Source organism: Pleurodeles waltl, chromosome 10 (assembly GCF_031143425.1).
Source record: "Pleurodeles waltl isolate 20211129_DDA chromosome 10, aPleWal1.hap1.20221129, whole genome shotgun sequence".
In the NCBI taxonomy this organism is placed as follows: Eukaryota; Metazoa; Chordata; class Amphibia; order Caudata; family Salamandridae; genus Pleurodeles; species Pleurodeles waltl.
The window spans coordinates 832,702,515-832,719,881 of record NC_090449.1 but is presented as its reverse complement, the minus strand read 5'-3'; the positions used below and the strand labels follow the sequence as shown (position 1 = coordinate 832,719,881).

General features: G+C 44.9%; 1 protein-coding gene across 2 annotated transcripts in view; it reads left to right on the top strand.

The window, feature by feature from the left end:
• Positions 1-17,367, top strand: part of TPK1 (thiamin pyrophosphokinase 1) — a 1,483,703-nt gene that overhangs the window by 313,172 nt on the left and 1,153,164 nt on the right. For both annotated transcript variants that reach the window (XM_069211507.1, XM_069211506.1), the window contains exon 5: positions 3,482-3,554. In XM_069211507.1, the coding sequence (XP_069067608.1) occupies positions 3,482-3,554 (73 nt within the window). The remainder of the gene's footprint in view (positions 1-3,481; positions 3,555-17,367) is intronic.

The following is a 17,367-nucleotide window of genomic DNA, read 5'->3' as shown; positions in this document are numbered from 1 at the left end:
GCACCCAAGCGCATTGGTTTGTACTGGTGTCTCTTCATGGTGCTTGCAGCATCAACATTGTTGCTCTTGTGTGGTGTGGCCTATGGCGTCTTCCGTTTTGCACCAGATCTCAGCACGCTTGCATGGGGTTGCTGTTCCATGTGTCCTGTTTCTAGTCATTAGAGTGCTTGTGGCTGTGTTTCTCTGACCTCTGCTGTGCCCTTCTTGGTTGGGGCCCAGATGCCATTTATACTGGGGGGCTGAGTTGTGCGTCTACACTGTTAGTACCCATTCTGTTCTAGTATTGCTGGGTTGTGGCTCATACCCAGATCTCTGCTTGCAGTTTCCATGTGGTATTTCTTGCACTTTCATTTTGTGATGGTACGTGGATCTCCATTTTTGCGTTTGTCTTTGTAAATATGAAGGGGCACATGGTTACGTTTCTTTGACATCTCACTTCCCTCGAATGGTTGAAGAGATCGACAGCATCCTCTGTTATTAAGTTGATATTGTTTCTGCTCCCTTCTCGGTAACTGGCTCCCAGGGAGGTGAGGGGAATCGGAGTCCTGTACTTTGCTTTGTTCTGTAGTTTGATTCCTTCCTACAGTGCTCCCCATGTCTTCCTCGTCCACTAATGGCATGGTGGTGCTGGGTGGGCTATGCCAGTCCTTGTGCTCTCTGCTCTTCTGCTGCCTCTCGTGGATGCTGCTTAGGCCTGAAGAGGGGGGATTTCTGCTGGTCTTCCTTCCACCCTGCGGCTGGTTTTTGGTAATCCGGCTCTCTGTCTACCTGCTGGGATTCTGAAGTATTTTTTTCCTGTTTCCTGCTTTGGGACTGCTTTTTTCAGGCTCCATGATACCTCCTAATGATTTAATGCTTTTGTTGTTCATTGTCCCCAAGTAGGGATTGCTAACTCTGTTCCCCTTTACGTTTGTGAGATGGGGTGCAGTGTAGGCTAAGCCTTGCCTCTGGCTTGTGTGTTGCCCTGTTTTGGTTCCTCTTCTTATGCCCCTGCTTTCTGCTGGTTATGGGTGCTGTGTTGTGATTGTTTTGATGTTGGGACTGTCACCCAGGTTGTCTGCTTGACATGGAGCTGCAGTTGCATTTCATTCCTTGGTGTGTCCTTGCCTATAATGTCTTGGTTTTTTTTAAAGGGTGGACTTGCCCCACCATGTGTTCTTGCTTGGGCCCTTTTGGCTTGGATGACTCTTCTGTGCGCATGGTTTGGGTCCCCTATGCTCTAGGCCATTGTGTGCACCCCTGTTTTGACTCTTGTTGGCTGCCCTTAAGATTCTCACTGTGATCTTTGATAGCTTCTGTGTTTGGTCCTCTCACCCCTCTACTCCAGGTGGTGGTCTGTCTCCCCTCATCGCTGGTCCTCCTACCCTGCATATCACGAGGAGCTGTTCTTGTGTTTTCTGGCCTCGGTTTTGCAGGTGTCCAACCGTACCAGTGTAAGTTACTACTTCCAAAAAGAAACAGTAGTAAGTCCAGCGCCACATAGGATCAATCACTTATACTTATTCACTGTGGAGTCTTCTCATGGGAAAGTAAAAAGGTTTATTTAACTGGAAAAAAATAGAAAAAATAGTTTTATGTTAAATATTATTTTAAAATAAGTTTATATATGTATTTTAAATGTATAATAAAAGAAAAAATATACAACACTATTAGCTTAACTTTGAATGTAATATTTAATACATTTAAATATATTACATTAAATTACAATTATTTTTCAGCAGTTTAAATTAAAAAAATTCCCAGCTAAAGTACGAAAATATTATGTTATTATGCATTGCTAGTTATTAAAAGGGATTTATGAAATAATTAAAAGTAATCGAATTATATTTTATTAAAATGTAATCTTACATTAAATGTTAAATTAAAAAAAGTTATTTAAACTTTTAAATAGTTCAAAAAAAACAAAAAAACGTTATTTTCTGTGGGAGGGTGATGCAGTACCAGACCAATCCTGAATACCATTTTGTACTAGCAACTATTTCTCTTCCCCTTCCCCACCTCCCTTTTGGAGCTTTGACAGGTCTTTTGTGTAACTTAAGGACTGCAGATACTGGGAGGACAAGTCGGAGCATTCTTTAGAGCTGTGCCATTCCCACAGGATAGAAATAAGGCGTTAGTGGGAGTGTGTCGGACAGATGGATGAAACCTTCGTAACTAGTGGTTACTTTAAATCATTTGGTGTAAGTGACATCTTGTTCGATCCAAATGATTTAAAAAATAATTACTGAAAAAAAACAATTAGTGAGAAGAATATTTGTTGAAAAAAAAATAATAGTCAGAGGGTAAAGAAAAGCATTAGTGGTAATGGACTAACAGCCAGATTATATGTCAGGAGCAGCGGTATTTTACACTGTATATATGTTACAATGTACGAATTCCGAATCAGAAGTCCTACTATATGACGGCAGAGCATCTGTCTGTAAGTAGTTACCTAGAAATGCTTTAAAGTTGTTACTGTTCATTAATAGCCCTATGGGGCTAAAATAATCTCATTGTTTTAAGACACCCTACAATTGTAATACATCGGAGAATGGGCAAAACGTGAACAAAGGCAAGTAAATATATAGCGATCGAAGGGAGCAAAGGGAAAATTGTGGAGAGCAAGAGGGGCATAAACAAAGAAAGGGCGAGAGAAACCCAGAGACAGATGCAGGGTTACAGAAGAAAGACGGATACAAAGTGGGGTAGAGGGGAAATTCAAGAGAGTTAGGAGATGCACGTAGAGGAGGAATGAATATAAGTAGAAGGTGAAATTGAGAGGTTGAAAGAGTACATAGGGGAGAAGTAGAAAAGAGAGGCAATTAACTAAAAGGATAATGGGGAGAAAGAGAAAATGAAAGACGGAGTTAAAAAGAGTTAAAAAATGTAAAAGCAGGACTGATGGATGAGAAATATGGGTGAGAAGTAGAGATGATAGATAAGAAGCAGGGGTAGAGACGTAGGGATAATGCATGAGAAGTAGGGATGAAAAGTAGGAATGATGGTTGAGAAATAGGGATGAGCACTGAGGGTGTCCTAAAATAGGAGCTGTCGTAGTGTGTGCAGTGTAATTGTATTTTAATGCCATACCACGATACACTTGTGAAATACAGCTGATTATTTTATCAGAGCGCTTCCATTTTGACACTAAAATAAATAAAAAAAGGTAGGATTGCCATATCAGCATTAAAGTGCTTTTTGTATCTAAAAAAACACCACCTTGCCCATAAAGCCATGAGTCCTAATGCTGATGCCCTTTATTGTAAGTTTGAGCATTCAATGTGATAGTCTCCTGAAGTAGGAATCTGACGTATAAATCTTATTTATTATGCCATAATACATTTATGTGTGTGAATTAAAATAAAGGGTTTCTAGAGCTAAAGTATATGGACATTTGTATTTAAATATCTTAATTCTCATTCTGTTCTACTTTTGCATTTTCCACATGAGAAACATTAGTTATTGTGTGAACTGATTGTTATTTGTGTCGCATTTCCTTCAGCTTCTTGCCTGATTTCATCAGCGGAGACTTTGATTCTATAAAGCAAGACGTTAAGGACTATTACAAAAACAAGGTATGCTCATCTCTTGAATAAATGAGCCCACTGCTTTATTAATTCAGTTATATTTAAAGCAAAATAATTAAAACATTACTAAAATATTTTTTAAATGCCATGGTTTTGGTGTCAGTACACCACAGTAGAAATGCAGTAAGAGTGCAAGTGTCTTCAGTGATTTGCCTGCTAATTGTTGTGTTTGTGAAGTCAGAGGAAGCTCTTTTGCTATACGTCCTATTACTTTCCAATTGTTGAGTCAAAGCATTGCAATCCCCTTACTGTCCTCTTACCACCAAACTATATAACACGTGCTTTGGTTTTGTCGTTTTTTCGTCACCAAATCAACTGCACTGATCTGGATGGTGTATGACAATGTGCAGCTTAGCCGTAGACGGTGAAAGTTTAATTTGTTAAAGTATACCTCCATTTGTAAGTATTTTCATATCGAAAAAGTAGGCCTATCATCAAAAGAAATTAGCTCCACTCCCTAAGTAGTTGCACTAATCAAATTAACAGTTATTGAAGGCACAGTGCTATTATATGTGTTAAAGTATGTTTCCTCATACCTTTCTGTGTACCATTTTAGGTTTGGCATAACCAAGACCATTTTAACTAACAATTTAATATAATACCAACATATAGTGAATGGAATTTGGGACAGCCTTAAGTTCAGCAACCTTCAGGCAGTGGCTTGAGGTTTTGTCATTCACATCATTTTTTGTATTAACTTTTGTGAATGAACGAATGTAAGCCGGACTCTAACATTGCCGTCTTTTAGTGTGTGTGTCATGAAAAACAAAAATCAAGTACTACATTTTTATTTCCCAGGTAGTCCCCACATGTGTTGCCTTGGATCTGCACACCCTCACTGTGCTGTGCAGCCTTTTCCCCTTGATCCCAGCCATCTACCTCAAACATTACCTAAATCTGGATGGTAGCTTATGTGACTTGCATCAGGGGGCAGAAACAAACAGGAGCTGAGAGCAATCACGTGTCCCGGTGGACAGGTTTTCACACATTTCTGCCCTGGTGCCTTATCTGCCAAAGCTATGCATGGCTCTGCTTTGTGTGTGCCTCAGATCCATTTTTTTATATAGGTATTCATATCGTAAGGTCTACAGGTGTCTCATGTTGTATGCGTCAGCTTTCTTCTTATCCATCCCCAACAACCGCAGCTCCTACTTTGACAGAGCTGACATGTGGCCCCATGCTTTCTTTGACACCATTATTCTGCATGCTTTGGCTTGCGGATTCATTTTTAGCTAGGCCAGCCAACTACAATATGCACACTGTTTTGACCAACATGTGAAAGTGCATCAAGGGACATCAACAATATGATGCCACAACTACATCTCCATGTTTTGGGCACAGTCTGCTTTAACTCACTTGACTACTATATGCACATCACAGGAGGTGGAGCCAGTGCCAACACCAGTTGTTTCCCCAGGGCTGTGGTTTCAGGCTGTGTTGCCGGTGGGGCACAACTCTCCTTGAGGCTTGTGCAGAACAGGGACACTGTGGTACTCATTATGGCCACCATGAGATACTTTGGACTGCGAGCCCCTATAGTACCTGGATAAATGAGCAAGAAAGGAGACTGCAGTACTCTCTGCAGTCCTCTCCGCAGAAGGCTTACAGTGGCTCGCAGCGCAAGTGTTGCGAGCTCCAGTCTTGTCGGATCGTCAGTGTCACTGCCGTTCTCATTCCTACAACCTTCTTATTTAAGAAGCCTACTCTGGAATCAATATCCAGCAACTTTGCTGCGCTTCTAGGTGCAATTCTTCCATGTTTTGCCATTGTTCACACCTCTGTCTGCCTCCTCAGGGCTCCTCATTCAGAGTTTTCCCGAGTGGGTATTTTCCTCCAATCTTAAACTTTGTGTTTGTTGGTCTTCATTTCTTGCAAACTCGAAGGAAAACATTCAAGGTGCCCCACCATATTTTTTGGTCATGATGAGACCCTTTATTGGAAATAGGGTTGAAACGCTGTCCACACTAATTCATACAAACAAACCAAACCTTCCTTAATTATTAAAATGGCCTTGATTTATTTCTGTAAATTGTAGATATTTGTATGGTTGTTTGTTTTTCAAGGAAAACAAAAATTATATGTTGTTTTAGTCATTTGGATGTATTGTGCAGTAATGTTATGTTTGGTTCTGTTTTCTTTCACATGGGACATATTGCACTTCATGTGTTTATAATGATTGATATCTTTTTTGCATGTATTGTTTGACTATTCTTCTATAATTTGGAACTGTAACTATGTACCTAGCCACTGTGCTTTACTTTATAATCTGATTCAAGATATAACTATTAAGAACTGCTGTTTTTTTCTAATACTGTTAGAAAGTTGGCATTTTCTTGCCTTAGCCGTTTGGTGCCTGCAGCCTGTCTCTGGGTCACGTGACTGGGTGTAGATGACAGTTGGGCTTTTTGTATTCCTCCTAGAAAACCACACACAATGGGGAGCTCCAGTGTGACTCGATTGCCCATCATTGGCAGGATGGGAGGGAAGAGCTGGGTCCAGCCCCACTTATACTTGAATAGGAACCAGGGTCAGGAAGGCAGGGCATGTGTGCAGTTCAAAGGCATACCTCTAGAAGCTTCTCCCCACTTCAGAGGCTCAACTCGGCATAAATACTGGACCTCAGACACCACTCTTCGTTACACTTCGTGACCTGTGGATACTCTGCCAGGAAGAAAGACTCTTGTGCTGCTGAATGGACTGCCATTCTGCTGGACTGCCACTCTGAGGGAGCTACTGCTCTGCTGTGCTGTTGCCTGGAGAGGAAGAATTGGACCTGCAACCTCATCTTGAACCCAGGACCCCAGAGTGACTCCAAGGGCTAGTCTGCTGGCCTCCTGATCTGACCCTAAGGGACATAAAAGGCTCACCAAAACAGCTCCTGGACCCAGCTGCTGTGCTTTCCCTAACCCCAAGTGGTGCCTCTCAGGTCCTGGATGTACAGTGCCGCTTACAAGTTCCTAAATTCATTTTTGAGCTCTTCGCAACTGCGAATGAGCCCATTTGCACCTAAACCACACCGCTTGCACTGAAAATCAACGTGAGCTGCTGCCAGCCCATCTCTTCGTGCTGCAGCATCGACTGCTTGCAGGCGACGACCATCATGAAGCACCAGCCTGATGTCCACGGAGCCCAGACTGCTCTTCACGCCATGCCGACAGCCTCCAGCGACTCTCTCCTTGCTCCTCGTGACCCTCTTCTCCATGAACAGGACTCTTGGCACAAAACATGACAAGATAAAACTTCAGCGGGACTAATCTGGGACTGTATCCAACTCGCATTCCATCGTGGTTGGCCTGAAACTTTGATTTTGACCCGGTCCAGCACAACCAGTTAGCCGTGGTTGGCACTTTATGCTTTTAGGTGCTATGTTACAATTTATTATTTAAAAATTCATAATTCTAATTCTACTGATTGGATTTTTGGCATTTTGGTCTTGTTTTGTTTACTACATTTTCTTACCCAGTGTTGGATACTTTTGTGTGTGGTGTTTTCACTTTTTTACAGTTTGAATTGTTGTACACATACTTTACACATTGCCTCTAAGTTAAGCCTGTCTGCTATGTGCCAAGTTACCAGGGGGTTGAGCACAGGTTAATTTTGGGTTTGCTTGCGCCTTACCCTAACAAGGGTTGTGATTGCTGCTTGACCAGGGCTCACACCACAGTCAACCAGTAACCCAATTACTCACATTGGTGATCAGTGGTGAGGATCAGGACCTGTTTGTCCAGTACCATACAGTGAGTTGGTGTACACTACCATCCCATATCCAGGGTTAATTCATGTTTAAAGTCTCCCTGAAACTACACCTGCAAGAGTGGAGTTTGAGATGATTAACATGGTTGCCTACACTGTGGCCCAGCTGAAAGAGTTCTGCAAGGAGAGGGGACTTCTTGCCAAGAGCACCACCAGGAGGGTGGAGTTGCAAAAGACTCAGAGGGTCTGGGCTGAAGCCTATCGATCACTGATTGAAGCCACAGGAGAGGATAATGAGACCGAACAACATGGAGAGGACCTTCCTGTAGAGCCACCTTCAGTGGAGGGGGATGACATGACCCCTGAAATGGAGTGCCCTGTCACGGCAGGAAGCACCGTCTCTTCGCATAGCCTGTCCCCAGAGGAGCTGGTGGAGAGGAGTGAGGAGAGGGAATTTAAGCTGCAGATGGCACAATTAAGGATGGAGGAAAGAAAACTGGCCATAGAGGAGAAGAAATTTGAGGCAGAGAGAGCCTTAGAGGATAAAAAGTTGATACCAGCTTATGAATGAGTCTTAAGGAGTTGGACATTGAGTCTAGGTAGGCAGAGTCCTGCACTGATGGTGGCAGCATACCTTCAGAGTCTGAAGGAGACAAAAAGGTCTGCATCCCAAAGGATTTTGTGCCCAGTTGTGTGGTGGGAGATGATATCAATAAATGATTATCTGCAGACGAGGTAGCCCTGAGGGTCTACAAGATCCCAAAATAACACTGGGGGGGGGGAGGCATTGTGGAATACGTGATTACAGTAGGAGGGGAATGTGCAGGTGTGAGATTTACAACCTCTCTTCTGCTGGATCTTTTTAAGTTGACTGAGACACAAAGAGAGTTAACATTAACAAAATAATTCAATTTTGGTGAAGCCCGTTTGGCCACACCATAAGGACCAGGAATCCGTGATTAAAGTTAAGTAATTGTATTACCAATTAATCATCAGACCAGTATATATGCATGTCAGGAGGATATTAAAAATATATACCATTACAGATGGCAAGCTGAAATATTGCAGTAGGTTTAATCTCAAAAGAATAAGATACAACATAATCACTGCCACAGCAATACAGAGACTGAGAATTAGAAATAGGTGTTCTGTAAAGAAACTTTGATTCTTTTTCCTAAACATGAAGAAGTTCTAAAGTTATGTCATCAAAGTTTTACATGAAAGTATGAGGATGGTTTATAGAATGGAGTCTCATGGAAACTTGGAACTGCTAGAAGGTGTCAGCATTGGGAAGACTCCAGTAAGTCTTCCAGAATTGCAATAAGCTTCAGTCTTGCAAGAATAAAGGAAGCAGAAACGTCTGTACCCCTCAAAATCTAAGGGAATCTGCTCTAACTTCAGACAGTGTGAACATTAATTAAAACAAATAGAAACATCAGTAACAATCATATCTCTTCCCACCCCACCACGAACCAATCAATCTTTTCTTGTGGTGTGCATTTGCAACATTAGCTGAGTTTACAATCCCACAGAACTTGAACAGTTATTGCAACCTTGAGCATCCCCCAGTGCTGATACATGATGAATAGGAGGCTTCATCTGCTCATTATGTCTTCACGTTCCTTGCCTAAATTTCTCTTCTCAGGCCTTACTATCAGTAAACTAATATATACAAAAAAATTCCTTTCTCTAGCTAATGAAATCACGAGAACGCACTTGCAAAAGAAAGAACACGCTGATCAAGCAAAGTGCACTTCAAAATTAAGACCTTTAGTCAGGCTAACTTTAACTAAACAGAATTCCGCCCTCCGTAATACCGCTCCGCGGTCAGAAGACCGCGGAGGGTATTATGAGTTTTTCCCTGGGCTGGCGGGCGGTCTCCAAAAGACCGCCCGCCAGCCCAGGGAAAAACTCCCTTCCCACGAGGATGCCGGCTCGTAATAGAGCCGGCGGAGTGGGAAGGTGCGACGGGTGCTGTTGCACCCGTCGCGTATTTCACTGTCTGCAAGGCAGACAGTGAAATACATTTTGGGGCCCTCTTACGGGGGCCCCTGCAGTGCCCATGCCGTTGGCATGGGCACTGCAGGGGCCCCCAGGGGCCCCGCGACTCCCCCTCCCGCCATCCGGTTCCCGGCGGGAGAACCGCCAGGAACTGGATGGCGGGAGGGGGAGTCGGAATCCCCAAGCCGGCGCAGCATTCCTTGGGGGCAGCGGGAAACCGGCGGGAGACCGCCGGTTTCCCTTCTCTGACCGCGGCTAAGCCGCCGCGGTCAGAATGCCCCGCGGGGCACCGCCGGCCTGTCGGCGGTGCCTCCGCGTCCAGCGGCCCTGGCGGTTACAAACCGCCAGGGTCGTAATGAGGGCCGTAATGTGCATATATGATTATACATGCACACATATAACTTTCAAAATAAATGCAAAACGTAAATAAAAGTATGCATGTTAGCTGCTGCAAATACAACTTGAAGCATAAATGTAAAATGTGAATAATGAATACATGTTGGTGTTTTAAATGAACATTAATGCTCACATTTATATAAAGCTTCAGTTTCTCAGTAGTTACGCTTCATCAATGCATTTAAAGGTTCACACATGTTAATATTATTGGGGCACACAATAAATGTAATGTCAGAAATAAACCCATAATTGCACAATAACGTGTAAGTGATGGTGTCTAAATTGCACTACTCCATTGGGAAGGGACACACTTCTTACCTTACAGGTTGAGGACCAAACTAGGTACTCCCCCATGAAAGCCATTTCGATCACTAAGTTTAGAATGGCCCATGAAAATGCTGTCAGAGGTTCAGGGACAGCCAAAAGCTCTGCTACCAGTCCTGAGTTGATTTTGTGAACTACTATAGCAAGGCACTGACTGGCTGGGTGCAAGGCAGCAAAGTTAGTGACTTCAGTGGGTTGTACAAACTAATTTTGGGAGAGCACATGCTCAGTATTTGTTTTCCAGAGCTGCGTCAGCACCTTTTAAACAGTAAGCTAACTGACCCCAGGAAACCTGCTGAGCAGGCAGACCTCTGGCCCAGCACTAGAGTGTCCAAAAAGCTAAGGAGATTCCCACAAGGGTGGTCAGGATTCCCACCTAAAGAAAGAGGGTAGAGAAAAACTTAAAAATAAGGAGTTCCCAAAAGGCCCCCAAAACAATTCCCAAGGGACAGCAGTCACTATTCCCAGCCTGAGACTGAAAAGATAGGGTTCTTTGATAAGCAGACACGGAGATTGAGACCCTAATGCACTGAGTGCTACAAGAATGGGCACTCCAAGGTGACTTCAAATGTCCTAAGAGCGCAGGGCACAACTCCCCACCAGTGGACATACACTTGGGTTGGTGAGGGTAGTGCATGGGGAAGAGGTAGTCACAGTTAGCTATAGGGGGCAGACAAAGGTGACCTTTGTTTCCCTGGGGGATAAAGAGACGGTGCACAAAGGCCATATGCCTATCAATATGTCTAGGTACAGGCAGTGGGTCACCATCGGTGGACAACAGGTGAAAGCTTAGAGGGACACAGGAGACAGCATCACTACTGTAAGGTGTCAGCTGGTATCCTCAGAGCAGGTGCTCCCCAACACATTCCACCAAGTCATTGTTGTCAACCATCAAGATTGCCATCTATCGGTGGCTCTGGTTCCCTTTGAAGGCGGGGGTGGTCTCAAGTCCTCTAAAACTTGCTGTGAATCCTCCCAGACCTGTAGATTGATTGCTTGGACAAAGACCTGGAGCACACTATCTGGAGGGATGTAGAGCTCAGGTCACACTTGGATATGATGGCTTTGCCTGAATGGGTCTATATAACCACATGGTCCATGGCTGTCTGGGAAGGGAGTCCAGGGTGCCTGGACAAATGACCCAGGCAGCTGCCAAGATGCGGGGAAGCAAGCGGGGGTGGGAAACCAACCCTTGAAGTTCCCCCAACCGAGGTTGACGGAGCCCCTTTAGAGGACGCCCCTGAGCTAACCCAGGGGGGCATTGCCCCCCTGGGTGACTAGTCTGAGCTTGCTGGTTGGCAAGTTTAGGATGGTTTTCTGTCAAGGGCAGATGGAGTGCTCCATTCTAGAGGGCATGAAGTGGCAAGCTGAGGCCCAGGAAACAGTTGACAGCTCTGGAGGTCACGTAATCTTTTGAGAGAATGACCTCTTATATAGCGAGCCTGAGCTTCCTGGATCTGGAGCAGCATGTGTGTTGATGTTCCCCAGTGTTACAGGACCTTCCTAAAGTGTTTGGCTCATGACATAACCTGGCAGGACATCTGAGGCAAGATGAGACCTTCACCATGCTTGTTTTCTACTTCTATTGGCCCAGGATGAAGATAGTTTCAGATGCATTCTGTGGGTCTTGTACTACCTTCCCAGCCATTAGGAAGTCAGGGAAAAAGGTCAATGTTCCCCTGACCCGCTACCTGCCTTTTGGAGAGGGTAGGCATTGTTGGACCCTTGTATCCCAAGACAGCTTTAGGCAACAGATTCATCCTGGTCTTGGTGGACCACCCCACTCGCTACCCAGAGGCCATCCATCTGAAGTCGCGGACTGCACCTGCGGTGGCCAGGGCCCTGATGGAGATGTTTACCCATGTGGGGGTCCCAAAAGAGGTAAAGTCTGAAAGAGCAATAACTTCATGTCAGCGTACATGAAGTCCATGTGGGTTGAGTGTAGGTTAAATTATAAGTTGTCCACATCCTATTAACCCAACAGTCCTTCAAAGAGATTCAACAAGACCCTGAAAGGAATGATAATGGGCCTACCTGAACCGTGAGTGGGACATTCTCCTACCATGCCTTCTCTTTGCATAAAGGAAGGTGCCACAGAAGGGGGCTGGGTTTAGCCCCTTTGAATTCCTATATGGTCACCCTGTTAGAGGACCTCTTAGCCTTGCGAGAGAGGGGTAGGAGCAAGTTCCAAGGAAGCCCCCTCAGGATGTGGTCAATTACAGGCTCCAAAACCAGACGCATCGCTTTTGGAAGAAGGTGAAAAGCAATTTTGAGGCCAGTCAAGAAATTATGAAACTCTGGTATGACCAGAAGACCCCTCTTGTAGAGTTTCAGCTTGGCCAGAAGGTGTGGGTGATGAAGCCTGTGGAGCCAAGATATCTGCACGATCGCTTGACAGGCCCATTTGAGGTAAAGGGGTAGAAGGGGGAATCCACCTACTTGGTGGATCTCCAGACCCCTAGAAACCCCTTTAAGGTGCTCCATGTGAACCGCCTCAAACCGCATTTAAAGGAAGTGAACATGCTCCTTGTGACAGATGAAGGAGTGGAGCGAGCCTCTCCCTGACCTACTGTCTTTCCAGGAGCATGATGGAGCATGATGGGTCACTGGACGGTGTCAACTTCTCCCCTACCCTGACCCCAGTGCAGCTGATTGACAGTCACCAGTTACTGGGGCAGTTCGCCTCTCTGTTTTCCCTCAGCCCTGGACTCACACACCTATGTGTCCATGCCATTGACACCGGAGATAGTCTACTTGTTAAAAATAAGATTTACAGGTTGTCAGACAAGGTGAAGGCCAGCATCGAGGAGGAAGTTCTTCAAGATGGTGGTGCTTGGTGGAATTGGGCCCTCAAACCATTCCTGGTCCAGCCCTGTGGTGCTGGTACCCAAAGCTGCCCCACCTGGCACCACTCCAGAAATTAGGTTCTGTGTGGATTACAGGGGCTTTAATTCCATCACAAAAACTGATGCACACCCCAGTGCCTAAGCTGATGAGCTCATAGACAGGCTGGGCACTGACAAATTTCTCTGTACTTTTGATCTGACATCAGAGCACTGGCAGATCCCTCCGACTGAGAGGGCAAAAGAGAGTCTGTATTCTCAACCCCAGATGACCACTTCCAGTTTAAGGTAATGCACTTTGGCTTAATGAGTGCCCTGCCGCCTTTCAGAGTTTGGTTGACAGGGTCCCGGCTGGGAAGGAGGCATTTTGCGCTACCTACCTGGACTACACAGCCCTTACAGCTCCAGCTGGCAGGAATACCTGTCCTACCCCCACCCCCTGGAGGTGCTTCAGTCCTTGCACCAAACAGGCCTGACTGTCAAGGCCAGTAAGTGCCAGATATGGCAGGGTTCTATGGGTTATGTGGGCCACATGGTGTGCGGGGGCAAGGTGCAGTCTCTCCAGGCAAAAATTGAAATTGTCCTCACTTGGAAACTCCCTGAAATACAGACTCAGATGAGGGCCTTCCTGGGCCTCACAAGATATGATAGGAGGTTTGTTAAAGGGTATGGCACCATTGTGTCCCCCTTAACAGAGGTAACTTCAAAGAAGCAGCCCAGACAGGTGATCTGGACAGAGGCCGGTCAAAAAGCTTTGATACTCTCAAGGAAGCCATGTGTACAGCATCTGAACTCTAGGCTCCTGACATCACTAAGGTGTTCATAGTGCAGACAGAGGCTTTATATCATGGCATATGAGCGGTCTTAGCACAGTTAAATGAGGAGGGCATGGACCAACTGGTAGCCTTTATTACCAGGAAGTTACTTCCACAGGAACAGAGGCACTGAAGAAGCTGAGACCATACCTGTTTGGGACTTGCTTCTAGTTTCAGACAGACCGCAGACCTCTCAGGTGGCTCATACAAATGAGGGGTGAAAATCTCAAACTGTTGAGATGTTCCATTTCCCTAGAGGGAATCAACTTTACGGTGTAATACCGTCCTGGTTCAGACCATGCAAATGCTGATGGTCTATACAGGTTCTCCTGGCTTACTGATAGGAACTTTTAGGGGTCAGATAGTTCTTTCCACTTTCAGCTCAGGGGAACACGTTAGACCTGGTAGCCTTAGGGTGGTCTTCCCACCAACTTTTTGCCTTCCTTCTCAATTTTTTCTGATCTTGTTTTTGCTGACTTTAGGACTTTGTGCACTTTACCAGTGTAACCAGTGCTAAAGTGCTTGTTCTCTCTCCTTAAAACATGGTAATATTGGTTGATACGCAATTTGCATATTTAATGTACTTATAAGTCCCTAGTAAAGTGCACTGCACTGCCCAGGGCCTGTAAATTAAATGCTACTAGTGGTCCTGCAGCACTGATTGTACCACCCACTTAAGTATCACTTTAAACATGTGCCTGGCCTGCCATTGCAGACTGTTTGTGCAGTGGCTTACTGCCATGTTGACCTCGCAAAATAAACCTTTTGCCAGGCCCAAACCTTCAATTTTTATACAAATATGTCACTGCTAGGATAGGCCCTGAACAACCCAGAAAGCAGGGCGCAATGTACTTAAAATGTAGGATATGTACTTATAAGTTTTACAGGTCCTTAAATTCGCTTTTCACTACTGCAATGCCTACCTCTCCATAGGATAACATTGGAATTACCTTATTACATTTATAAGTGTAATTTCCAAAAGGCAACAGGTAACCTCTTCATGTTTGGTGTCTCTTGAATCACAAATTCAAATCCTAACTCATGGTGAAGTCAGATTTTAAATTGCAATTCAGAAAATACCACGTTTAGGAAGTTGGCATGTTCTTGCCTTTGCCATTTGGTTCTTGCAACCTGTCTCTGGGGCACATGACTAGTTGTAGCTGCCAGTTGGGCTTTGTGTATTTGTCCTAGACAGCCACACCCAGTGGGGAGGTTATGTGTGACTGGATGGACCATCGCTGGCAGGATGGGAGGGAGGAGCTGGGCCCAGCCCCACCTGAACTTGAACACACTATGTCCTGTCTCTACATAATGGGTTGCATAGCCCCTACAGTTAGTCTGGAGCCATCATTAGGAAGGTAGGACATCTGTACACTTCAAAGGCATACCTCTTGGAGCTTCTCCTCCCTTCAGAGGCACAAGTGGGTACAAATACTGGACCTCGGACACCAACTCTTCAGTACATTTCTAGACCTGTGGATACTCTGCCAGGAAGGACTACTGTGCTGCTTAAAGAACTGCCACTCTTCTGAACTGCTACTCTGGAGCAGCTACTGTTCTCCTTCGCTGGCCTGCTGACTGCTGTCCTCTTGACTGGTGAGGAAAAACTGGGCCTGCGACCTCATCTTGAACCCAAGACTCTAAAGTGACTCCAAGGACTAACCTATTGGCCTCCTGATCTGAGCCTAAGGGACATAACAGGCTCCCCAAATAGCTACTTGATCCAGCTGCAGCGGGATCTTAACCCTCCCCAACAGTTGCGGCTTAGGTCCTGGACCCTCTGTGTGGCTCACGGACTCTTAAATCAAGCTTCTGGCACTTTGCAACTGCGAACGAGGTTGTGAAAATCAGCACAAACCACTGCCATCCTGTCTGTTCGGACTGCAGCACTGACAGCTCACAGGGGACCACCAATGCAAAGCACCAGTACGCCAGTCCGTGATGCCCGGCCTGCTCTTTACGTCACACCGACAGCCTCCGGGACGCCCCCCATGCTCCTTATGACGCTTTCCAAAGCGAATTAAACTTGTGGTACAAAACTTGAGAAGGTAGAACGTCAGCAGGATTAATCTTGGACTGTATCCAACCCGCTCTCCATCGCGGGTTGGCCTGTACTTTTGACTTCGACCTGGTCCAGAGAGCTGCCGTTGGCCCTTTATGTTTCCAGGTGGCATTTTACACTTTATTCTTTAAAAATTCATAACTCCAGTTCTCCTGATTGTGTTTGTGTATAAAATTTTGCTCTATTTTTCTAAACTGGTGTGAAATACTTTTTATGTAGTGTTTTCAGTATTTGAATTGATGCACAAATACTTTTCACATTGCCTCTAATTTAAATTTGACTGCTCTGTGCCAAGCTACCAAGGGGTTGAGCACAGGTTAGTTTGGCATTTGGTATTGCCTTACCCTAGCAATGATTGTCATTGCTGCTTGACCAGGACTCACAGCAAAGTCAACCACTAACCCAATTTTTCACACTAGGGACTTGTATGTAAGTATAGGACTGTAGCCAATGCTTATGGGTTAGAGCACATGCGCCTGGGCCTAGTTAGTAGAGTCCTTGCAAACAGACAAAAAAAAACAGCAAGATCAGTCCAACAAATGGACTGATGATGGCTCGTCTCTGAGCTCTGACAAGACTCCGGTGTGTTTTGGGTCACAAGCCTCACCCAAGACCCCATAATTTGCCAAACATGAGCCCGATCTGACTCTGAACGGAGAGTGCATCTGCTGTTCCCGAAGCAAGCGCTTAATGACGATGCACTGATCCCCTGCTTAGCGCCATCTCTTCCCCGGTCAAGGCCTGATCTCAACGCAGCATTAAGGTGGGGGCGATAACAGGGTGAGTGGATCCTTGTCAACAATCCCTATCGGTTCTCAACACCAAGCACAGAGGCAGACGGAGATGAAGATCCCTTTTGCCTTCTCAGGTTCTTCCAAGTTTCGAATCACATTTAAATGCTGAACAAAGATTTTTACAGATCCAGTGGAACTGTCATCCTTTCTAGACAACAAATCTGAAATGCAGATGGAAGCAGACATTAGGCACAGAAATCCAACATCCCATACTCGCCCATGATGTTCAAGGTTACTGCTGTTATGCATCGTGAAGATAACCTGCTGAACCCGACACTTAGCAACTCAAGTGACCAAACCTTAATGATTTGTTTGCAGAATTAAAGCCTAAATTTGCACTTCAGCATTCAACCGACTAACATGGATACTTACGCCAATTCAGGCCAATTCATCTCAAGACCGGTAGATAAATTCATATTATTAAGATTGGTATTAGTATACTTTCTCGAAGCTCCAAACAAGAAGGTTACTGTCTACCTCTGACATTACTATTTTTAAGTTTCATGTATAACGCAGCAATGTGTAAGCAGTTATAATTAGAAGATTAGATATTGAGAAGTACTTAGTTTTAACTTACATAGTGTTACACTATGTTTGTTGCATATGCATCAGCGCCTTGTTTCTGTAAACTTTGCTCTAGTGGATGACATTGCTATCACATTTTTATTGCACACCCCCACAAGCCCCTACCATATTATGCCTAGACATGTATAATAAACCCTAAATACATGTAACTAACTGCTGTTCTCTCGCCCGCTCATTATATGCTTACTATTCTGGCCCCCAGAAGTAACCCATATCTCTTTGGATTCTTAAACAACATTATCACTTTCTTAGTGAACGATCCTCAAACTGCGAATGTTTGCTTGAATA